The sequence below is a fragment of the Pararge aegeria genome, chromosome 6 (genome assembly GCF_905163445.1).
Source record: "Pararge aegeria chromosome 6, ilParAegt1.1, whole genome shotgun sequence".
Taxonomy (NCBI): domain Eukaryota; kingdom Metazoa; phylum Arthropoda; class Insecta; order Lepidoptera; family Nymphalidae; genus Pararge; species Pararge aegeria.
In genome coordinates this window covers 15,887,791-15,912,618 of record NC_053185.1, presented here as the reverse complement: position 1 = coordinate 15,912,618, position 24,828 = coordinate 15,887,791, and the positions used below count along the sequence as shown (strand labels likewise).

Here is a 24,828-nt window from a genome sequence, read left to right as displayed (position 1 = left end):
GTAAAGTCGACACCGTTACAATTGTCGTAATGAATGAACGGGTAGGCTAACTTTTAAAACCTATTGTGGTTGAAAAAAAAGGAAAATAAGCTTTATGTATACTTTTTGTTTAAGCTTAAACCTGAGTGCCAGTAAAATTTTATCACAAGTAAAAGAAGAAGAAGAATTTTATCATTGTACGAACGTACGCACGTAGAAAATTTCATATCATTATTAGTTAATTAATGTGAACATGATGGAATCTTTTCAGTAGTACATACTGTGCCTTGACAATTTGCACATATCAATTTTTTATTTTATTTATTATTTAATTGAGGGAAGTTTTATAAACGAAGGAGAATCGAAGCAGATCTGCAGCGATTGTCACGAGACTACCAGCCCTTTAAGTTAATAAGTATCTAGCAATTATAAATATTTGAAGGATTTGAAATTAAATATAAATAAAAGTAAAATTAATAAATTTTTCTTAATATTTTAATTAATAGATATCTATAATTCATACTAATATTATAAATGCGAAAGTATCTCTGTTTCTTTGTTTGTTCGTTTGTACCGTAGAAACGGGCTTTAAAGAAATTAAGCTCACGTATTGCATCCTGGAGATGGGCATACCAGCAGTTTTTTTGGGATAGTAATTTTCCCAACAAGCTAAAGCTAAAGATTTAGCTGCTGGTAAAAGACACCCGTAAAAATAACATTTGTTACACAGACAACATAACTATTCCTTGTAAAATATTAAATCAAAAGGAACATATTTTTTTTCCATACATACAAATTCAAAACATTCTAAGAGTTTACTTATGAAACCCTACTGAAGATAAAAGACCGACACGCGCATAGTATAGATTTTAATTATGCAGTTGATGTTAGAGCTGTATCTTATTAATTTTAGTAAAAACTATGACAGTGGTATACTCAAAAAATATAAGTTATCGGTATCACAGATAAGTCTCAAAGACAGTACATGATGTAACTATAAGCCTGTGAAGTATCATTTCGATTTTCATCCGCACGTTGTATAGTTTGCATCCTAGAGACAACCATAGGATATATTTCATTGAGGGAAAATAATGGGTTCCTATAGGATTTTTAAAACTTAATTAAACGCTAGTTAGGTAGGTCGAATTTCGAGAAGGAGGTAAACCGCCGAATCCAACTCGGATGGCAGCATTCGGGAAACTTCGTGACATCTTTTCATCAAAAATCCCTCAGTGCCTGAAGACGAAAGTCTTCGAACAGTGCGTGTTGCCAGTGATGACCTATGGTTCTGAGACATGGTCGTTAACTATGTGCCTTATAAGAAAGCTCAGAGTCACTAAGCGGGTGTTGGAGAGAGCTATGCTCGGAGTGTCTCTACGCGATCGAATCAGAAATGTGGAGATCGTAGAAGAACCAGAGTTACCGACATAGCTCAACGAGACGCGAAGCTGAAGTGGCAATGGGCGGGGCACATAGTTCGGAGAAAGGATGGACGTTGGGGTTCCAAGGTGCTGGAATGGCAGCCCCGAACTGGTAAGCGCAGCGTTGGTCGACCCCCAACGAGGTGGACAGATGACATTAAGCGCGTCGCAGGTAGCCGCTGGATCCAAGCGGCAAAAAACCGTGGAATTTGGAACACCCTGCAAATTACCTATGTCCAGCAGTGGACGTCTATCGGTTGATATGATGGTGATGAATTAAACGCTGGTAGATCTTATAATGAATAAAATAGGCGACTTTCCTGGCGTCTTGATTGGCGCTGATGTTTTAAGTGGGAGGTCCCGGGTCCGGAAACCAATTAGGGGTATGGGTTTAGTATAACTGCCATGCCCCTTTTAGGTTAGGCAGTTATCTTAAACTGCATCATTACTGACCATCAGGCTTGATAGCAATCTGAGCCTAACATGTGGTGGAACCAAAAAAAATATCAAAATTAGGTAATATGCAGTGAGCGTAGAGGCTGACTTGGCGGCAATAATTAGATTTACTAAAGAGAATAAATAATAATAATAAATAAATATACTACGACAATACACACATCGCCATCTAGCCCCAAAGTAAGCATAGCTTGTGTTATGGGTATTAAGATGACTAATGAATATTTTTATAGATTATATACTTAAATACTTATAATATATAGATAAACACCCAGAAACTGAAAAACATTCATGTACATCACACAAACATTTTCCAGTCGTGGGAATCGAACCAATGGCCTTGGAATCAGAATGCAGGATAGCTGTCTACTGCTCCAGTCTGCCGTCAAAGAAAAACAATAAGAATGGCAATATCTCGTCACGGCATACAGGTCGATTTTACTGCCAATGCGTGCTAATAGAAGTTTCACATTAAAAATAAAAATTTACTTTGACAGCTATTCATTCTCATATTGGATGTTCAACAGGTCCGCGATTACCATATTCCCGCAGCGAACGGATGGCAAGCACGACTATAGGATATGGAGCCCGCAACTCATTAGCTACGCCGGCTACATCGAACCAGATGGATCAGTATTGGGTGATCCAGCTAGAGTCGAATTTACAGAGGTAAATTATTTTATTTATATATTAGAAAATCAATGAACAAAACAATCCAAGAAAAAAAAAACTCGTCGAGCCAGTTTCCTTACCTTACCTAGAACTGGAACAAATTATGGTAAATAATCCCTTACCTTTGAAGGCGCCAAATATTATAATAAAATACCTATACCTATAAAAAATGTAAACTCATTCAATGTATTCAAAACTAAATTACCTTCTTATATATTAAGTAATACCAATAAATTTAAAGACGAATACATTGAATGAGTAGATAATAGTAAAATTGAATTTAGCTTAGTGTATTAATTTATTATAGAAAATTAAGTTTCCTATATAAGTGACTTAGGTCTTTTTATGGGAATAAATGTCTTTAAACCTAAACCTAAACCTAACTATTAGGTATATACGCAGTGATCATATCAACCCATTGCTGGCTCACCCATACTGGTGGTACCCGTTACTGCAGCACGGGTTACCTCCTCCCATAATGAGAGGGGGTTAATTTAGTCCACCACGCTGAGCTGGTGCGGATTGGTGGACTTCACACACCTTAAAGAACATTATGGAGAACTCTCAAGTATGCAGGTTTCCTCACGATGTTTTCCTTCACCGTTGAAGAAAGTAATATTTTAATTACGCACGTAACTTGGAAAAAGCTAGAGGTGTCTGCTGGGATTCGAACTCGGCCCCCCGTAAGTGAAGTCGAGCTCCTACTCAATGCGCTATCACCGATTCCAATTTTAATTACAGACACTATAATATTGCAGTATTAGTACCTATATATGTCAGATATTATATTATACTTGTCTTTTTACCTTTATCACAGCCGTTGGCGCAGTGGGCAGCGACCCTGCTTTCTGCGTCCAAGGCCGAGGATTCGATTCCCACAACTGGAGAAATATTTGTGTGATGAACATGAATGTTTTGTCAGTGTCTGGGTGTTTATCTGTATGTGTATTCTATTCATAAAAATATTTATCAGCTATCTTAGTACCCATAACACAAGCTACGTAAACTTTGGGGCTAGATGGCGATGTGTTTATTGTAGTAGTATATTTATTTTTATTTATTTATTTATCACTGCTGGTTCTTTTCTCTTGGCAAAAATATAAGTAGAACAACTGTAACATCCAATAGTGATACTATTCTAAGAATAAAACAGTAAGGAACAATTTACTGACCATTTGCGGTAACTAGGTTAGCGACGTTCTAGAAAATTCAAGGATTCAATTGTTTCTCTAAAGAGCAAAGAATGTAAATGTTATCTATGTGAAACATGTAAAACAATTTATACTGGTGGACACAAGTTGTAAATGTGGATTATTTAAAAAAATTGTTGCGTAAATTAATTTTCACATAACATAATATGTGATTTAAGTTGTTCGCAGATTAGCGCAAGTGTCGCTTGTATCAATGCGGTTGATAACTTTTACATATTGAGTACTGAATAATGCGTTGCTTGAGATTTTTCTTCCTCTTGTGGGCTTTTTATTTAATGTTAAAACTTTCAACATTCGTAATCCTTACTACTATAAATGGGAAAATGTGTTTGTTTGTTTCATTGTTTGTCCTTTATCAATCAACTTGATTTTTGGTATAGAGTTACCTTATTTCTATCCTAGGAACGTTTCTCATGGGATTTGTAAATAACCCTAATAAAAGCGAACGAAGTACTCGGGTAGCAGCAAGTATTAACTAAATGTTAATATTGTACGTTGTAATTATTTAATGCTGAAAAGTGAATGTTACGGATCATAAGCCTTTTAAGGTTATTGCGATACATATAGTAGTCTACGATCAACCGAATGGAAACAAAGGTTTACGAACTAAAATTAAATGAAAATACAATATACGTCAGAAATAAGTATATATATATATCTATATATATATATATATATAATAATGAAAAATAAAATAGGCTTCATCACCAAAAACATGCTTCATAACACAAGAAGATGATATGAAGATGGAGATAATTTCACAACCAAACAGCTTCAGAAAAAAGGACAAGTAAAAAGTAATATGATGTAATTTTAAAGTTAGATTCAGCACGAAGAGGAACATGAGAATTACCGAGAAACTCAAAACCCTATCTCAGATAAAAGAGCAGTTGCACTAAATAGAACGCAATACAAGAAAGATAGTATAAAATGTAGTTGGCTGACCTTTACAAATTGTAAGAACCCATTAAGAGGTCAAGTTAAATTGGTTCTGAGGATTCGCGAACACGTGTTTGTTATTCAGTCTGAAATAATTTACTACTATTATTTTTATTCTGAAAACTTGTTTTAATTTACTGCTTAGTTTATTTACGACTGTTAAACAATAACACTTTTGAAAGGAGCGCATATTTAAGTTCGCCGCGTCGAGTCTCGGGTTATTTAAACAAAACTTCGCAAAGCCACGTAAATTTTGGCATAACATTGCAACCGAAGGTTTATTTGTTTTACACAATAATACAAACTGAGTGCTTATAGTTAAGGCAACTAACACATTTATTATGTATGCTGCTAGGATTTGTTTGGTATTATACGCAAATAACAGTTCAGTTTCAGTTTCTAAATTAAAATGACAGTTTAATAACAGCTAAATTATAAGTTTTGAGCCTGTAAAATGTGTAGTTAAAATATTAGCACCCAAGTGGTGCTGTATAAAAGATGTTACCATGTTTTACATACAAATAAGACATACGAATTATACGTTGTCATCATGGCGATATAATTTGAGCAACATTTGAGTAAAAAATGCGCTTAAATTATCTTAGGACAGTAAATATTTCATGTCATTTATGGTCTGAGAAGGTAGCGGGATAACCAGTTAGTGGCATTAGGAGCAGTTATATTACTAAACCCATACTTCCAACCTACAGTTTATACGCAGCATCGAATGGGAACTCAGTAGCAGATAATGATAACGGTTTTTTTTAAAGGTCGTAGGGTTCCAGCATTCTTTGGTTCAGTCTGTAGAATTTTAATTCATAGATTAAAGAATCGTAACGTGACGTTTATCGGGAGCATTGCGGCTGACTTTACGCGCCCTGCGTGCGGCTTACAAGCGAGTGCGGTTACGATGCGGTTGCGGTGCGCGTCAGTAAGGTCTCTAGTCGAAGCCTAGGCCTACCAACTGACAGAAATTAATTCACGAAATAAATTACTAAATAATGTATAAAACAATTAATGGTTATCTCTATTTTAGGTTTGCATAAAACTGGGATGGAAACCTCCTCGGACCGCGTGGGATATTCTCCCTTTAGTGGTATCAGCGGATGGCAAAGATCCTGAATACTTTGACATTCCACGTGAAATTGTCATGGAAGTTAAAATGGAGCATCCGAAGTAAGTTTTATTATCAGTATATTATATTTATTTGACGGCCGATTGGCGCAGTTTGCAGCGACCCGCGTTTGAGCTTTTGAGTCCAAGGCCGTGGGTTCAATTCCCACAACTGGAAAATGTTTATGTGATGAGCATGAATGTTTTTCAGTGTCTGGGTATTTATATGTATATTATAAGTATTTATTTATATTATTCATAAAAATATTCATCTTACTGATGAATCTCAGTACCCTTAACAAGAGCTACGCTTACTTTGGGGCTAGATGGCGATGTGTGCGTTGTCGTAGTATATAAATTATTTATTTAAATTCTACTTTTACAAAGCTCAAACAGCTTTCTTTAAGTACTTGATCGAAAGGGATGCATTGTTTTATATCACACATTGTCATAAAATTTAATTTCTAGTATAATTATAAAGTTTAGGGTAGTACTAAAATTAATGGAAAGTTCGGCTTTAGTTTTAAAATTTTCAAGATTCAAGATTCACGTTAATTTCATGTTTTTTTAACAATGAGTTTATGAGACAGTAATATAATAAATCAAGGTGTTTTAAGCTTAAAGTGTACTTTTAATTTAATAGGTAAATTTACTCAAAGTAATCCATTTCTCAAATTAAAATTTTTAACTGTTCTTAAAATGAGCAGTAGCGTTAAAAGTTTCGATGAAACAATTGAACAAACTTTAGTTACTTTCATCTTTAAGAATATTATGCTTCCTAAATGATGTTTTTCTTTTGTTCTTATTTTTTTACATGTCTCAAAATCTCACCTCAGTTCTTTTTTATTTTTTGTCATGTTTACCTTTTAAGTCTTCTCTATCTAGGAACAATTATTAAAACCCTGTCCACATTACCAAAAGTTAGACTGGTAGAAAATGCCTCCAGGCATTAAGTTTCGCCTGTGTATATATAAAAAACTAACGGTTTTGTTCCAGATTTGAATGGTTTAAAGAGTTGGGCTTACAATGGTATGGCCTACCAGCAGTATCAAACATGCGTTTGGACTGCGGAGGCTTGGTGTTCACAGGCACCGCCTTCAACGGCTGGTACATGGGTACCGAGATCGGCTGCCGGAACTTCTGTGATTCAAATAGACTTAATATTGTCGAGGTACATTTCTTTTTTATTAAATGCATGCCTAACGAGAAAAGGTTGTAAATAAGTAACATTGTGTTTAAAACAATTTCTGCTTCGTCGGTGACAAAAGAAATATATGTCTAGCAGTGTACCTCTGTCTGTTGAGATATAAACAACGAATTGAGAACGGTTGAACGGTTTTGAGAGTGAATACACAAAATGCATTATTTGATGAAGCCAATAAAAAAAGGGATTACAAAAGAATTTGTTTTGCGGCATATAGACCTACCATACAAGAACACAAAGGGGTCAAAATTTTAGTTTTAAATCATAATAATAAATCCAGATAAGGCTCCACATTTCTTCAAATTATTAAAAAGCATGTAAGAGATTGCTTGCAGCAATAAGGCCGCCTGTGCATGACTACAACTTTTGTTCTTTTGTTTATTCTTAGGTATATTTTGATTTTCGTGTGCAATAAAGTATTTCTTCTTCTTCTTCTTCAAAATCAATATCTTATAAACTTCATTTGATTGCAGAGTGTAGCAAGCAAAATGGGCTTGGATACAAATTCGTACGTTTCATTATGGAAAGACAAAGCACTGGTGGAAGTGAATATAGCAGTGCTTCATAGTTTTCATAGAGATAACGTGTCGGTAGTAGATCATCATTCCGCCTCGGAACAATTTATCAAGCATCTGGACAATGAAAATAAAAGCAGGTAATGAATGTTCAGTTAACAGTACACTACAGTCAGTGGCGTGCATTGGGCTCCTTACCAGGGTATGCATACAGCTGGAAAATTGGATATAACGGCTAAAATTATCCTCCTATACGGGTTATATATCAATTTTAGGGTAAACAGTGCTTTTGTGCATGTATAAAGTGCACGCCACTGACTACAGTTAAAATAACTAATTATAGTAGAGCCATTCATTGAACCATTGAACTACAAAAGGCTGTTGAGAGACTCAATGATATCCGATAAACATTATAGACAATTTTGTTATATACACAGAATGTATTGTAAATTGACTATACATTTTAAATCACTAATGAGTTTAAGAGGATAAAGATAAATTTACATGCTTCACAGAAAAAAAAATTATCTTTGGAGATCAAGGATATTGATGAGTTAAATTTATTTTTATGAACATCAGATTAATATTTCTGTTGCTAGTTCATATAACATAGGGAAGCATTAGTTGTTTTTCCACTCTGTTATACAGGTATATATTTCGCAGACACTTCACTAATACATCTTCGTTTTTGAACGGGTCTGTTCTTATCATCACAAGCGCACGTACTCGTAGGTCTTTAAACAATTTATGAAATACGAAAAATTGTATGATTTTTCAGAGGTGGATGTCCGTCGGACTGGGTTTGGATTGTACCACCGATGTCTTCTTCTTTAACTTCAGTGTTTCACCAAGAAATGGCGTTATACTATTTGCGGCCATCATATGACTACCAAGTAAGTTGTTTATTTCACCGACAACATATAAACATATTAATCAATAATATTATTTGTATATCTATAATGTTCGCGAGGGCTCATTCTGATGACTTTTTTGCCATCAGAAGAAAACGAATAGCATCCTTGATGAAAAAGAACGTGGGTAAGCAGTCACGACATTCTGATAGCACTAATAAATCGATACGACTCTCCAATTTACAATTTGTATATTAAACTCCACGTAGAGCTGCTTGGACGCAGAAATTTTAATTTGTAACTTTTTTTTTATATAGCATATTAATATTTAATGTAAGTTTTTTTTTTGATTTAGTTTAGTTTTTAATTATGCTATTTATGTTATAGTGTAGTGTGTAGTGATGGGTCATAGATACCAAATAAATAAATAAATAAAATAAATTTTAAAGAAACCTACTGTTTTAAAAACATTGGTTTTTCTTTTAATTTATTTTCTAAAACTTAATAATATATATAATAATTACTCCTAACGTATCTATTAAAATGATAACCTTTAAAAAAATGTCGCGCCCTCATGCACCAATATTGAAATCTAATATCAACTTTGAATTGTAGGAGGCAGCATGGAAAACTCACCAGTGGATTAAATCAGAAGATAAGCCAAGAACTAGAAAGTTCCACTTCAAACAAATTGCCCGAGCCGTCAAGTTTACTTCCAAACTATTTGGCCAGGCGCTTTCCAAGAGAATCAAAGCGACCATACTTTACGCCACTGAGACAGGGAAATCTGAACAGTATGCTAAAGAGTTAGGGAATATTTTTGGGCACGCTTTTAACGCACAGGTAAGTTTAAAGAAGTCGCTATAGTAAAATGGTTTTATAGAGTGATCTCTTTAAGGCGCCTTTTTACAGGCATAGTTACAGTTTTATCAGAAACTAAGGATAAAATATTTCCGGTCTTAATACTAAAAAGCTATTATTCACAGGTGCATTGTATGTCTGAATACGACGTGTTTTCAATAGAACACGAGACCCTCCTGCTGATCGTAACTTCAACGTTTGGCAACGGAGAACCGCCTGCGAATGGCGAGGTACCTTGCTTTATTTATTTAAGCTTATACGTATTTTAAAGTGCCACGTCCAGAAAAAGTAACAAAATAACTATTAAAATAATATCTATTAAAGGAATAGTAAACTAAACAAATAATATGATTAACTAAAACAACTTACCCTTATCCACAGAATTATGTTAATGTTCTTAATTATTTGACGGCCGTCTGGCGCAGTAGGCAGCGGCTCTCTTAGTCGAAGGCAGTGGGTTCCTTTCCCACAGCTACAAAATGTTTGTGTGATGAACAGGAATGTTTTTCAGCGTCTGGGTGTTTATGTGTATATTATAAGCATATATACACATAAACACCCAGACGCTGAAAAACATCTGTTTATTATTAATAAAAATGTTAATCAGTCAACTTTGTACCCACGACACAAGCTACGCTTACTTTGGGGCTAGATAGCGATGTGTGTATTGTCGTATTATATTTATTTATTTAGTTCCGTGCCTTTACCCTTACTGTAGTGAGTGAGAAATACTTTTTTTTTAATAGAAAACAGTTTGTAAAACTCCTCCTACTGTAAGTAAATTGCTGTTGAAAATTCATTAGTTTCGTCCTGTATCTGAAGATATTCATCAGATCCTCATAAAGTTTTAACGAGACTAACTAGTCGGTAAACTTTTAATAGTGAAAAATCATTGCAATCGGTTCGCTTAGCAAATGCACTTAGTGAAGTCAACATCTCTTGAGGATGCTCCGGTATTGGAGTAAAACGTGCAAAAATGTGCTATTTAGGAAAATCAGTTTGTGTGGCATATTAAATTATTAACTAAACTAAAAAAAACGCTGTACCATCAGTTCAGATTTTACAATGAAACGTGCAGTGACCAAGCCAAAAACAATAAGTATCAGATTTATAGCCGCCATTAGAAAATCGGATAATAACGCTTCGTTAAAAACACACTAGCGGACCCGCGCCACTTCGTCCGCAAATGAGTCGACTTAAAAAAATAGTCGTATGTCCAATATATATAAATGATTCCGAGATTGCAATATAAATGAATCCTAGCTAGATCGATTTATCGCCCCCCAAACCCCCTGTATACTAAATTTCATGAAAATCGTTGGAGCCGATTCCGAGATTCCAATTATATATATATGTATATACAAGAATTGCTCGTTTAAAGATATAAGATAAGATTAAGTACTTGCAGTGTTAATAATTATTATTCATTACGGCTCGTGAGTTATGAGTGACTCTACGTATGTAAAACATTTGTGTAACGTGGACATGATTTATTGTATGTTTGTCTACGCCTACACTAGGATGTTGGGTGCCTTATAAATTAAAGGCAAACAACCTAACAAGGCAATGCCGACATGTCACTAACAAGTATAACTAATTTGACAAACCATAAAGAGTAATGCGTAAGATTTTTTATAAACAAGGTACAAGAATAATAAATTTGCACCATTACAAGTGTTTATTTGTAAAAAAATTCTATTTGCTTTTAACATTTACGCACTTTTGCAGGACTTTGCTAAGCATTTATTACAAATGCTCTACAATGAAAAGAGGAATCAAGGAGATCAAGTTGACAGTGCTGGGTAAGTTTCATATCACTTATAATGACTGGTTATAGGATAAAGACTTTAATAGGAGCTCTGCCTGGAACCGAGGTCACAGATTCTAATTCTAATTCCGGTAAATTTGAGAGACGCTTAGCTCTGTCGAAGTCACGAAGTCACGATAAATATTTGCCATCAAATCATTCAGCGTTTCAATAGGATAAGCGAATGAGTTCTCGTAACTGCCATACCCTTCTAGGTACGAACGTTGCAATCATAGACCGCAGTTGATAGCTTTTTAATTTTACAGGACATGCAAGGTGCACACTCCAAAGTCACTAATAAGAACAAACAGTGCTATGACACCGAGTATCGAATATAAAAAACAGCTATCTCGAATGGAATCTAGTAAGAACCAAAATACAGTGGACTATAAAAGACAATTATCACGTTTGGAATCGAATAAGAGTAAGTATGAAACTAGTATGTATTCTATATTATAATAAAACGCGCAAATACGGGCCTCATAAGAGAAGGAATGGAGAGAGCTATGCTCGGAGTATATCTACGTGAAATGAGGAGATCCGTAGAAGACCCAGAGTTACCGACACAGCTCAACGCGTCGCGAAAATGAAGTGGCAACTGAAGGGCACATAGCTCGGAGGAATTTAGAACTCCCCTAAAAAGACCTTTGTCTAGCAATGGACGTATATCGGTTAATATGATTATGATCATTTTGAATTGATCTTGAAGATAAAAATCTAACATCGCACTTCGATTGGAGTGGAGGAGTGTGTAGAATAGCAGATAAAATATTAGAAACACACTTTTAAGATTGTTTTCATACTCAAAACATCATCTATCAGCCAATATCACCATGGGACTAATCTAACGAGCCTATAAAGAAGGGATCTTCGACAACTACAAAAGTTAAAAATTAAGTTGTACGCATTTTACGGGTACTAAACGGAACTCTTTAGAAATAAAAACAAGACTTGATTGGGATGAACTAAATGTTTAAGTTGAGTTTTACATATAAGTTTGACATATTCATAACAATTTACTACAAAATTTTAATATTCAATTTTTTATTTTGTTATTCTTAACATATTTGCCGTTGCATTGTCATCAGGTAGTATAGCTACATCAACAGCTGAAAATATAGGGCCATTGAGCAATGTATGCTATGCCGTATTTGCTCTGGGCTCTAGTGTTTATCCAAAGTACTGCAACTTTGGAAAAACTATGGACAGAGTGTTAGAAGATTTAGGGGGAGAGAGGCTATTAGAACTGACATGTGGCGATGAAATGTGCGGTCAAGAGCAACAGTTTCGTAACTGGTCCTCCAACATATTTCAGGTAAATTAAACTTTACTAAAATATTTCACCTAATAAATAATTTAGGCCAAAGTACAGTTAAATTGAATAATAATTACAGGTAGCATGTGAGTCGTTTTGCTTGGAAGAAAATGAAATGGTTCAAAATGCAAAAAAATCATTAGGTATGATACCACTTACAGAAGAAACTGTAAGATTTAACAGAGCCGAAAAGGAACTCAGTCTAAAAGCTTCATTGGAACAAAGCTACAGAAAACAGACAATTACGTGCAAAGTAAAAGAAAATAAACATTTAGGGGAATATACAAACGACCGTGCTACAATATTTGTGGACATGGAATCTAATGTAAGATCAAACCTCATATAGTTGAATAATGATACTTGTAGATAAAAAAAAAATCGCTCTTATAAAAGATGTTTTAAAATTTCAGACTGACCTTAAATATGACCCCGGAGATCACGTTGGTGTTATGGCCTGCAATCGTAGCGAAATAGTTGAAGCCGTATTAAAAAGACTGAAAGGTGTAGACAATTTTGATAGAACTGTACAACTTCAAGTTATGAAAGAAAAGCTTACCCCAACAGGTAATACTTTTAAGTTTCCATTCAGTTTTTCATTTAATAATAAAATAATGTTGTCCAGGCTGTTTCATAACTCATGGTCTAATGTTATGATAATAGGTAATTGATATTTAAGGAACCTTTATTATTTATAGGTACTGTGAAATCTTGGGAACGTCACGAGCGTATACCCGCAGCCACAGTTCGCGAAGTTTACACAAGATTTTTAGATATCACAACTCCACCATCTACCAAAGTATTAAAATATTTAGCTACAGCTTGCAATGATGAAAACGAGGCTAACTATTTAAAAGAACTAATAGAGGTATGTAGAATATTCATTAACCAGTTTAAATTTAAACTAAAACAGCTTGTTTTTGTTACCGATAATTCTATATTTTCCTTAATGTTGTATTCTATTTTAGGATTCTAACAAATATGACGACTGGAGGCATCACTATTATCCTCATTTAGCAGAAGTATTCTCTCAAGTTCCTTCGTGTAGACCACAAGCGTCACTTCTGGCAGCACTTCTACCCCCTTTACAACCAAGATTCTATTCTATATCATCTTCATCTTTGGTACATCCAAATAGAATCCACGTCACTGTTGCAGTTGTTGTTTACAAAACTCAAAGTAAGTATTAAAATTTTAAACATACGATATGTTTGAAATGTGAGAAAGTTTTAATAAAAGTTAGCCTTTTATTAGTCGGAAATGATAATTTTTTTTAATGTTTTCTAGATGGTGAAGGATCAACACATTATGGCGTTTGCTCAACATATTTACAGAGCTTGAAACCTGATGATGATGTTTATGTTTTTATACGAAGGTAGTTTTTCGCATCATTTGGATTAAGGAACTATTGAAATGTACTTAGCGTAAGCACATTGTATTAAGTCACAGTACAATAAATATTTTCATTTGTTTCTAGGGCACCGAATTTCCACATGCCACAAGACATATCTGTTCCCCTTATATTAGTGGGCCCTGGCTCAGGCATTGCACCTTTTAGAGGATTCTGGCACCATAGACGACGACAAATTATAAATAATTCGACGAATTCTAAAAAGCCAGGCCCTATTTATCTACTTTTTGGCTGCAGATATAAAGAAATGGATTTGTATAAAGATGAAAAGAAACAGGCTGTTGCCGAAGGTGTGCTTACAAAATCTTTATTAGCACTTTCAAGGGAAAAGGGAGTGAGCAAGGTAAAAAACAAAAATAAAATAGTATAGAAATTAATATTTTAGAATATATTATATTTAGTCTTACTTTTGTAGAAACATGTACAAGCCTTGTTAGAAGATGAAGGACCTAACATAACACGTATGCTGTTAGATGAGGGTGGACATTTCTATGTATGTGGAGATTGTAAAATGGCGGAAGAAGTACAGCAGAAGCTAAAAGATGTTATAAAAAGACACGCACGTTATTCAGATGAAGAGGCTGACGATTTCATATTATATTTAATGGTAAGCAAAAATAATTATATTAGTCTATACAGAGAAAGTATCTTTTCATTTTCTTCTGAACTTGCTAAAAACTCGTTGAACATTATCGTAGAATCTTGGTGAACAGGTTTATGCAGTAGCATTATCGATATTTTTTTTTAACTTTCAGGATGAGAATAGATACCATGAAGACATATTTGGTATCACACTACGAACATCAATTGTACATAAGGCGTCGCGAGAGACTGCAAAACGAACGCGACTAGAATCCATACAATCTATCACTTCGTCTTGAATACTTATGATATCTTAAGTAGCGATTAAGTTTAATAAAGAACATTATTTTACTTCATATTATAACAGCGAATCTATTTTGAAAGCTTTACTATGTATAGGTTCAATATTTTTCGTGACATTAATAATGAAGTGATGTAAATATTATTACCACAATAATAATCTATATTTTTATCTATTTAATCCCTTAAATATTGAATTAAATTTAATTCAACATGGTTATTTCAATAAAATTATATTGATATACTTCTTGTTTTTTAATAACATTGACTTATGTATGTATTTTTAAGTTAGTGGCTGTATTTGTGTATATTTTAATAAATTATTGTGTAACCTTTTACTTAAGCTTCTATCGAAACATCCATAACCCGCTAGTCATTCATAATATCGTCTTCAGCGTGGCCTGGCAGATCTGTTGATGATGGTGAGATGTTAAGGGTTAAAGCTGCCAAATGTACAACTGTCCAACTGTATTCAATGTGTCGTTTTTTATGTGAATGTTTGTGCTTCTTGGTGTACAATAAAGCAAACTTTCATTATCTTTCGCGTTAGGTTACTGCTTAAAAAATAATCTGATAATTATTATTATTATCATTAATTAATTATTATGTTCTTAGTCCGCCATACAACAACACAATACAGCTGAATCTACTCTCTATTTATCAGAGAATAATAACTATACTCCCATCTCATAAACGAATATGCTGAACAGGAAAGCTTCGATAGGTGATGAAAAAAAATGTTGTGACCTGTACTAAACTTTCTAAATATTAAATTAAACAGGTTGTTATTAGAAAACTTTAATAGGATTCAAATGATAGTAAGTTTCAATAAAATAGCAATATAAACTGATTCTAAAAAATATTTGGCCTTTTGATATTAAATTACATTGCTCAAGTCTTTCTTCTGACGACATGATCGTATATTTCGACTTGGGTGTAGCGTTTTGAATACACCCTCTGCTTTGTAGTGTTTTGACCAGGCTCCTGGTGCGGGTCGGGGCAAATGATCTTGTGATCGTGCCTGTTTTGGAAGAGAAGACCTTTCTCTGTATCCATTACTGGCTGCAAATTTGTTAACCAATTGTACATTTTAAATTATATATGGTGCTAGCTTTACAGTACAATCGCTTATTCGAATTTATCCATTCTAATATAATAAATATCAAAGTGTGTTTGTTTTCTTTATTCATTGTTTGTGTATTTTTTGTTACCTATGTAATGCTCAAATACTGATTTGATATTGATAATATATAGTTTGTACGCTACAAATATACATAGAATACTTTTATGCAAGAAAAGAAACAGGATAAAGAGTCCCGAGATATTAACTAAAAATATTTTATGCCACAAGGCTACACAGCAGATAGTAAGATTGATACGATGTAATTTGACCAATCAACATTTCAAACTGTTGGGCTTACTACTATCTATAAATTATTTTGACGAACTCCCTGGCGCCATGATGAGCGCTGTGAGTTTAAGCAGGAGGTCCTGTGTTCGGATTCCGGCAAGAGCAATTTGGGATTTATAATTTCTGAATTTTCTCTGGTCTGGTCTGGTGAGAGGCTTTTGCCGCGGCTAGTTACCACCCTACCGTCAAATATCGTGCTGTTAAGAGATTTAGTGTTCCGGTGGGATGTCGCGTAGAAACCGATTAGGGTTTTACTACTATACCCCAACAGGTTAGCCCGCTACCATCTTAGACTGATCATTATTTACCACCAGGTGAGATTGCAGTCAAAAAAATATGGATGCGGTTCATGTTAATTTCCCTTTAGAATAGTAGCAAATAATAGCAATTCTAAGCTTACAAATTGCTGAATGCGGTAAAAATTTCAACGTCATCTATTTGTCATAAAAATGTATCATTAGTCTAATGAAAAATAATCGTAAAATCATTAAGTTTATTACTTACCTTATAATTCCTACTTATATTGCTTCTGACAGTGCCATGTCTCCAATGATAGTAGCCCAAATCGGTATCTTTTGGCCAAAGCATTTTGTTGCTCCTAAAAAACGGACCCCAATCCTCCGTTATGAGGCGGTGAGCGTAATCAATGTAGCCGGATATTTCAAAGCCGCCTTTGGTGAAATGCCGGATGAAAATAACGGACTGCGGAATAGAAACATCGATGAAATATCGCTACTGAAGTCTTTGAAGAATGAAAACTTATTAGTGTATGGGATGTCTAGATCGATAAATTCGAGCCACATTATTATTGTAATAGGTCTTATTGAGGTCAATAATATTTTAGAATCAGTTAATATTTCTATTTTATCGGAACTTACTATCATTTGAATACTATTAAAGTTTTATTTAATTAAATTGCAACATAAATCTTTTCATTTGAATATCGTGTTACAGTAATTTTATAAAGTAAATAATTAAGCTTTTGATAGGTCTACAAATTCATATTGGCCAGATATTTTATTAAATTGATTAGTTTTTTTACAAATACGCTAATAATTATTATTTAATTAAAAAAATAGTTTTCAAGATACAATAAAACTTATATTTGATTAACGATTATTACGATATAAATACGACTGCGTTATCAACGCACTTCAGTCCTACGTGGACTTGAACGATGCAAAGATACCTCCCGGATAGTCGTTTATAAATCGACAAAATTTTGAGCATGATATTACTGTTTTCATCATGTACTAAACTAAGTTACATTCCCTATTTAATCCCATCCCATAGGACTATGACATTGAGGGAAAAGAGAGCAAAAACCTTCACTATAATACTTCCCGCGTAGTTGGAAAATCTCTCCGGAGATATACCATATTGGTTGAAATCGGTCATAATTTCAAACAATATGGTTTCGTAATTATAGTAAATCCAAATAATGCCACCAACATACACCAAATTTTACCAAAATTTCCATAATAGGTTTTATTTTTTATAGTAATAATTGATGGACAGTTTGCCCACCTGATAATAAATGGAAAACCGTCGCCTATAAACAGAGCAACACTTCACATACACATACAAGGACACATCACATCCTGCAATACGCCGCCCCGTGTCCATCGGTTTGAGGCGTAAGTGTACCTGTAACTACACCAGCAACATCGCCCTTCAGACCGGAACACAGCATTGCATTGATTTCTTTGCCATTCTCGGAACAAGGATGGCCACTTCCTGGGAAAGGCTTAGACGCAACACCTATACCATCCTTTGCACTTTCAATGAGGACTATAGAAATCCGTTTGTCAAATATTGGTCTTGCGTGCACCGGTGCGAGAACAATTTTAGGTTTTAAGTTAGTAGGATTTTTCACATCTGTTTTATCTTTATTTTATACTTCAAACGAATCTATTCGACGGCAGCGACCCTGCTTTCTGAGTCCAAGGCCGAGGGTTCGATTCCCACAAATGGAAAATGTTTCTGTGATGAATATGAATGTTTTTCAGGGTCTAAGTTTTTATCTGTATTTATAAATAATTCATAAAGATATTCATCAGTCATCTTAGCACCCGTAACACAAGCTACGCTAACTTTGGGGCTAGATTGCGATGTGTTTTGTCGTAGAGTATTTATTTATTTATTCTATGGGTCTACTGCCTGAAAATAAAGAATTAATATTATTATTATTGTAACATTGCTGCTTAGCGGCAGAAGTAAGCATGGCGATAGTATTCCCCGGACGCTCTACTTTTGCTAAATAGGTAATGTAGGTTCGTGTTTAAGATCTTTACCTGTAAAATCCCGACTCTGTTTGCTCGTTCGCGGACAGCAAGCTCCCTAAAGAAGGGGTCGTCAATTTTTGCCCCCTCGCTAACCAACACGTACGGCCGAACCACCGGATAAACAATGGCATGTATAACAGCGCGACTTGTGTAGAACTCCTTTTCATTTAATGTGTCACCATTTGCTCTAAAAATACAGAGTTTTTAGTCATGAGGACAGACTTGTTACATCATTATAATCAATTTATGACCGGGTAATTACAGGTCACAGGTCTCCTCTCAGAATGAAAGGGCCATAAATTTCGGAGAACTCTCAGGCATGCAGGTTTCCTAATGGTGTTTTCTTCCACCGTTAAAAAAATTGAAGGGTTCGAGCCGAATGTCTGATTGAAATAGATCGCTCTTTAGTAGTAAGATCGCCTTTTTATGTACCTAGATACATCTAGCAACCTACTGTTACATACAAAACTAGCTGGAGCTCAAAAGTACTAGGGCAGCATCCATATTAAGTATTACTAATACTACGCGGACGAGGCAAAGACATGTTGTGATGGATGGCCTAGGCAAGATCGATGTGATCGTTTCGTGCTAGAGAAGTTATCAAGTCTGCAGCAACTGCAGAACTTAAAAACGATGTTTTGCGTTATAGTGCCTTGCGTCGGGCTATTTCTATTAGCTTAAAGCCCTTCACCAGATCACATAGTCTGCTATTACAATTGTCTCCGTTATCGATCGAAAATGAAAAAGCATTTATTATTAAAAAAATATATAAGGGTAGTTTGTCTGCAATTAGCAGAGCATGTTTTTTCATAAATAATTATTCACTGTGATGATAAGCGAGCTAAAAAACACAGAAGACATGGCTCTACGGTGAAATACCTTGGCCTTTACCCTATGGGAAAGAATATAGTAAACACAAGTAAGCGAGCTAAAAGTAAACACAACTATGCAAATTGTGTTTTTGCTACTGTGTTTTTTTTAATTCACCTATAACCTAAAGCCGCTACGGTTCTTGCAGAGTCGATGCTCCTTAGATTTCGCAAATCAGCAATTTCAATGAGTGAATCTAAATAGTCCTCCCATGTATCAAAGGCCAGCAAACGCCTTTTTGCCTCCACGCCCGGTGGAAATTCGTTTTTCTTTTCCGCCATTTTTGTAAATTTACATAATATTTCCAAAATAAATAAACAACCTTGCGCTAAGATTTAAATGAACATGACGGCGCGTCAAAGTTTAGAGTGAATACGGCCTGTCAAAGTCACTCTAGCGGAGCGTCGCATTTATGGTAGCGGGGAAAAGGATCGCCATCTTGTTTTTCGCGAGAGGCGGGAAGAACCAGCGCGCCGTTTTTGCGACGAATCGCTTTGTTAACTTAAACAAATTATTTTATGATAGTCTTTATTGAAATACTGATAATTAGTAATATAGATTGAAATAATTATTATTGTGATATAATACATACTAGAGGAATATAATAATTTTGTGTTTGTACTGACTTGTGTTGTTATTTTAAAAGAAGAGTTGTTAATTTACAATAAGTTCAGAAATGAGTTTAGAAGAAGGCCCTTCTGCGCTTTTAAACATAACTTGTGACGTGTTGTGACAAATGAGTTTGACAAAATTTATATCAACAGCATGGAAAAAAAAATGTCATTTTTTATTATATACGTTTTTCAAGATTAGATACTGGTCAATGAATATATAAACACCAATACAAATATTGTAATTTTCTTAATTTATTGAAGTTATACTTCTTTTGGCGCGTTAGGGAAAAATTATGAGTAAATTTTTACGATGCGAGCGCACACCGACTCAAAAACCCTACACCCTGAAGTTAGCTATAAGGTTTGACAGTGTACACTTTCAAAGTCTGCAGGCGCATTCGGGTGATTCAATTGGTTCAATTGTACATAAATCTCAAATTTTAATGTTGGTTGTCCGATAATGAGTCTAATAGTATTTCAATTTAATTATGTTTATTATGTACATTTCTTTAATTATAGAGAAAATATGCAGATATTCAGTAAAATTTGAATAGAATAAAACTTATTTGCTGGCTATTTTGTAAGATTTTTCAAGACGATTTCAAGAGCTCTTTCTTGGCTCTTTTATATAAAATCGAATGTTATTTCGTTTAGCACTCGAGTTTCAAATTTAGTTGTAGAAGAGCTCAATTCAAGTTTAACATTAAGGATAGCATGTAGATTGCCTTGAACGTGTGAAGATTTAAGGCTGAATATATCAACGATTTAGAGACCGAACTGAAATCCGAGAATTTATACGTTTTACCACCAGTTATATCACAGTCATATCCACTGGTCACTATTTATATATCTTATACTAATAAATCACATTACTTTTATTAGAAAAATATATTTTATAAAAGGCCGGGAAAGGAATTCCCGGTTGTTTTTGCAACTACAAAAACAGATTATCGTGATTTTTTAAAGTTAACAGAAACAGAATGCCTCGTGTGAGATTTTCTACCTTTTCAACCACTTTGAAGATAAGTAGTGTCATTAAAATCTTTCTGAATGATTTCAGAGTCCTAGGCCGTAGGTTCGATGCCATAACTGAAAAAATGTTTGTGTGATGAACATGAATGTTTTTCAGTCTGGGTATTTAAATGTATATTATTAGAATTTATGTTTATTATTTATCAGTCATCTTAGTACCCATAACACAAGCAAAACTTACTTTGGGGCTTGATGGCGATAGGTGTATTGTCATAGTATATTTATTTATTTCTTATAATACAGTTTCCTCGTATTTTAACTAGATGGCGCTTTTTCGATTCCATACAAATTTGTAGTTTACCTGTACGTGATCGTATTAATAAACGTAGGTAAAAAATATCACACTCTTGCATCAGAATGCAAAGAAGTTTAACTACGAGTACCAATGAGGATACAAACACTCTAATAGATATTGAAATGTGCAGAACAGAAAGTTCTAAAACAAAAAAGTCGTAAATGTATTTGTATTCATTTTCAGTGAGCACGCTCGGTACCCCAGTGGTGCGTTGTGTGCGCTGAATTGATTTACTTTCAGATGCAAATTCGCTCACGAGAGGCCCAATTATTGCGAACTCCAATTATATTGCATAAAATAAAGCCTTATGCGAACATTCTACGTTTACGGCTTATAGCAGTTTCGAATTGAAATTCGGCTCGGTTAAACTTCAATTTTCCTCCGTTGTTAAAATATTTTATAGCAACGAGTTAAATTTTTAGTTTATTGATATAGAACAATAAAGTTCGTTTATATTAAGGTAGGATTTTCTGGAAAATATTAACACATTCTTTAAATGCATTCCACCGAGGGAAGGTGGTAGCGGGCTTTTTACGGGACTGTAGATTCCATCAAACCTTACCACCTACAACAGACAGACGTGATTGGCAGATACATACGACAAACACATGCGTGTTTTATTACACCTTGTTAGTTGCATAAATAACTAACGACTATTCCTGATTTTATTCTGATGGAGCAGGTGTTGAATCAAGGTTCAGGCAATTACTAAAGGTCAATTTAATCATTAGTCATTTAAAATTCGAAGGAAATGATTTATATTTTACATTGATCCTCAAGAATATCAACGATCAATTAAAAACTGAACATTTTATAGATGAACGGTCTCAGTAGACAAACAATTTCTCCAATTATTCACCGAATTTTGATTCGTATCGAACCTTCTCGACTCACTGGAGTGCCTTTTATGGAATTTACATAATATTACATGAGTACTACTGCTGCCCAATTTATTCGTTTAGGTATAGGCCTTCTGCGGTATATTTTGCTTTCCATTTTTTGTAATGGTCTCACTTATGTGGAATTGTCACCAACATTTTCTTATTGTAAAACAGTTGTGTTATTTTGATATTTTTAGAATAATTAAAGGGTGAAACCGTTATTAATAATAATATTACAATTTTAATATTTATAAATGTCTTGGAAGATTGACTATATGACAATCAATTATTTTCCCAATTGAAATAAACCAGATGGTAACCTATAAAATCAATGGCCTAAACATAAAAGTCGACGCAGTCAAGGTTGACGTATTGGCACTTGGCGTTTATTTATTTTATATATTCATGTTCCAAGCTACTAAGTGAGGTGGTTACTTATTAAAGTGTTACTAGTACTCCTTTTAGAGGAATAAATATAAATTTTCATACAAAAGTAAAACTAAAGAACCGGTCAATTGCGTATCCGTCCGTAGGTTCCGTAGTGGTCCGTCACAATTTACGATTGTCGATTCTGTTCTAAAAATAGGTTCTCAAAATCGGTCTGAGTTCCAGCTTGGTTACTGGTTTAATAATATGGGCCTAAGCAACCTTCAATGTCTTATCATTAGAAGCACTTTTTCTACCCATTGACATGCACTGCTGTTCATAGGCCTTAAAGGCATTCAATAATCCATGGTTCTGGGCCGCTTGTTTTCAGCGGATCTCAGCGATTCGCTCAATATCGTGTGATCACCTCGTTGGGTTGAGTAATTAGTTTGGGGAATTAAATTAAAATAACAATATCTTATTTTTACCAATCACATAATTTTCATTTAGAAAATAAAATAGCGTTTAATTGTTGAGCTGAAATTGAAATAATTTGAGACAATACAGAATCTGACATGCGCGTAAGTCCCTAACTCGCTGACTGGGCATTTATTAAATTTACATAACATCACGTATTCCGCTTACCAATTCAGGTCTGTGGGTAGTCATGGAAGATATCTTTCTTATTCTTAGTTTTGTCGACGTGTCCTTTTTCAGTCATATTATTTTCTGTATAAGCTTTTTCTATGATATTATTTTCATTGTTTTACGCTATATGGCCTACTAGCTGTTAGCTGCAGTTATTACTATTTTTTTTTTTAATCCAGCAGATCGATAAAATGTATCCTATGGGCGTCTCCAGGTGCACACTATTTATAAGCAAAATTTCACGAAGATAATTTATCCACTCAAGCTACGAATAGAAAATAGCTGCTTGCTATTTTTTAAATAATGCATATATCTTTTACTTGTTGCTTAAATGTTCTTAACTTGTCCAGGATTCAAAAACTGAACAACATAGGTAAGACACAGATACACCGTCGCAGTTGTAATATTAAAAAAGAATTTCGTCTACACCAAATCAGTTATTAGAGGTTTTAATATCTTAAAAAAAAACCTAGAAACTAATTGGAGTGCTAACCACCAGGTCCAGTTTTATTTCCAAACTATATTATTCGCGGCCTTTTTGCATTTCTGTTGTTTTTTGCATTTATTTGCCATCTGCGGCACGCTCGATGTCTTTTCCCCACTTAGTGAGAGGTCTACGAACGCTACGAAAACTGGTACGGTTCGCCACCACATTTTGATCCAATCGGCGAAATATCGTGCAACACAAAATGATAACATCTATGTTAAGTGTTTAGTACCTACCATATTTTTTCCAATAAAAGAATTTTAATTTTAATTTGAATCGCCTACCTGTCCTCTTACCAATGAGCTCTGCATTTTTCCATTTTTATAGTTTCGCAATTTGTTGGACTGCGTCGGTTATCCTGATTCTTATCTTTTTCCTTCTTTGATGTTACTCTACACACACACACATATACATGTCTGTCCTTTTGTATATCATTGTATCTCTTGTTTTGTTTGTTTACCTACCTTCATTTTAATGTATTTTGTTAAGTTTATTTAAATTGTAATGGAAGAGCGGAGTCTTCTGACACAGGGGTAGTAATACTGCTCTTAAAAGAAGGCTTCAGCGATATATTGATGCCACTTTGTTTCTTACCGAAATAAACTATTTTTATTATTTATTATTATTATTACTCTTGTCGGAATGGTCGTGGTTATCATGCTGTTTGGAGCATTTCAAAATAAAAATTGTTTATTTGGTTAAATAAAAACTACTATAGACGCTAATGGCTGGAGCCTTCTTTTAAGGGTAGTGTTACTACCCCTGTGTAAATTATATGTTATTGGTTTAACCGGTTGTAACAACATAACTGTCTGAAAAACTTGGTTGTCGGTGTAATTACAGGCACCTGAGGCTAAACACCTGATCCTCAGGTTAATGAAGACAGGGCGACGGTTTGTAGGACGTATTTCTTGCACTCTCTGCAAAGTGTTGTTCTATTTATAGGCGATGGTTTTCCACTTAACAGCAGGTAGACTATCAGCCTAGTTCAACTATTATAACTATTAAAAAATGCAATTTTATAGAAAATCATCATCGTGCCGAGTTGCATAAAGATATATTAACCAACCTAAATATAGAATAGAATAGAATAGAAAAACTTTATTGCAATACAATAGGGCAAATACAAGGAAAACAGTAAAAGTACTTAGTTCTAGGGTGCAAAGGCAGGCTTATCACTAAAAGTGATATTTTAAAGGCAACCTGAGCGTACGAAGCCGATAAAAAAGTGGAAAGTATGTTACAAAATAATAAAAAATAAACTTACATGAAAATACATACTACATTAACATATTAACTACACAA

The 24,828-nt window shown here is 34.3% G+C and overlaps 2 protein-coding genes across 2 annotated transcripts in view; one reads left to right on the top strand and one right to left on the bottom strand.

Annotated features, from left to right (window-relative positions):
* The window catches only part of LOC120624570 (nitric oxide synthase-like), a 46,049-nt gene extending 31,251 nt beyond the window's left edge, over positions 1-14,798 (top strand). The window contains exons 5-22 of the mRNA XM_039891206.1: positions 2,384-2,525; positions 5,715-5,854; positions 6,788-6,962; positions 7,469-7,650; positions 8,289-8,403; positions 8,977-9,204; positions 9,348-9,452; positions 10,951-11,024; positions 11,296-11,453; positions 12,118-12,344; positions 12,424-12,669; positions 12,755-12,908; positions 13,040-13,209; positions 13,310-13,520; positions 13,629-13,716; positions 13,819-14,095; positions 14,168-14,359; positions 14,508-14,798. Of these exons, the coding sequence (XP_039747140.1) occupies positions 2,384-2,525; positions 5,715-5,854; positions 6,788-6,962; positions 7,469-7,650; positions 8,289-8,403; positions 8,977-9,204; positions 9,348-9,452; positions 10,951-11,024; positions 11,296-11,453; positions 12,118-12,344; positions 12,424-12,669; positions 12,755-12,908; positions 13,040-13,209; positions 13,310-13,520; positions 13,629-13,716; positions 13,819-14,095; positions 14,168-14,359; positions 14,508-14,633 (3,010 nt within the window). The 3' untranslated portion in view covers positions 14,634-14,798. The remainder of the gene's footprint in view (positions 1-2,383; positions 2,526-5,714; positions 5,855-6,787; positions 6,963-7,468; positions 7,651-8,288; positions 8,404-8,976; positions 9,205-9,347; positions 9,453-10,950; positions 11,025-11,295; positions 11,454-12,117; positions 12,345-12,423; positions 12,670-12,754; positions 12,909-13,039; positions 13,210-13,309; positions 13,521-13,628; positions 13,717-13,818; positions 14,096-14,167; positions 14,360-14,507) is intronic.
* A 689-nt stretch (positions 14,799-15,487) lies between these two features.
* LOC120624690 (cilia- and flagella-associated protein 299-like) lies at positions 15,488-19,481 on the bottom strand. Its single transcript, XM_039891366.1, has 4 exons — positions 19,318-19,481; positions 18,340-18,517; positions 16,550-16,747; positions 15,488-15,696 (listed from the first exon to the last, which is right to left on the bottom strand). Exons 1-4 carry the CDS (start codon positions 19,479-19,481, stop codon positions 15,526-15,528), a joined length of 711 nt encoding a protein of 236 aa, XP_039747300.1. The 3' UTR covers positions 15,488-15,525.
* Between the last annotated feature and the right edge of the window lie 5,347 nt (positions 19,482-24,828).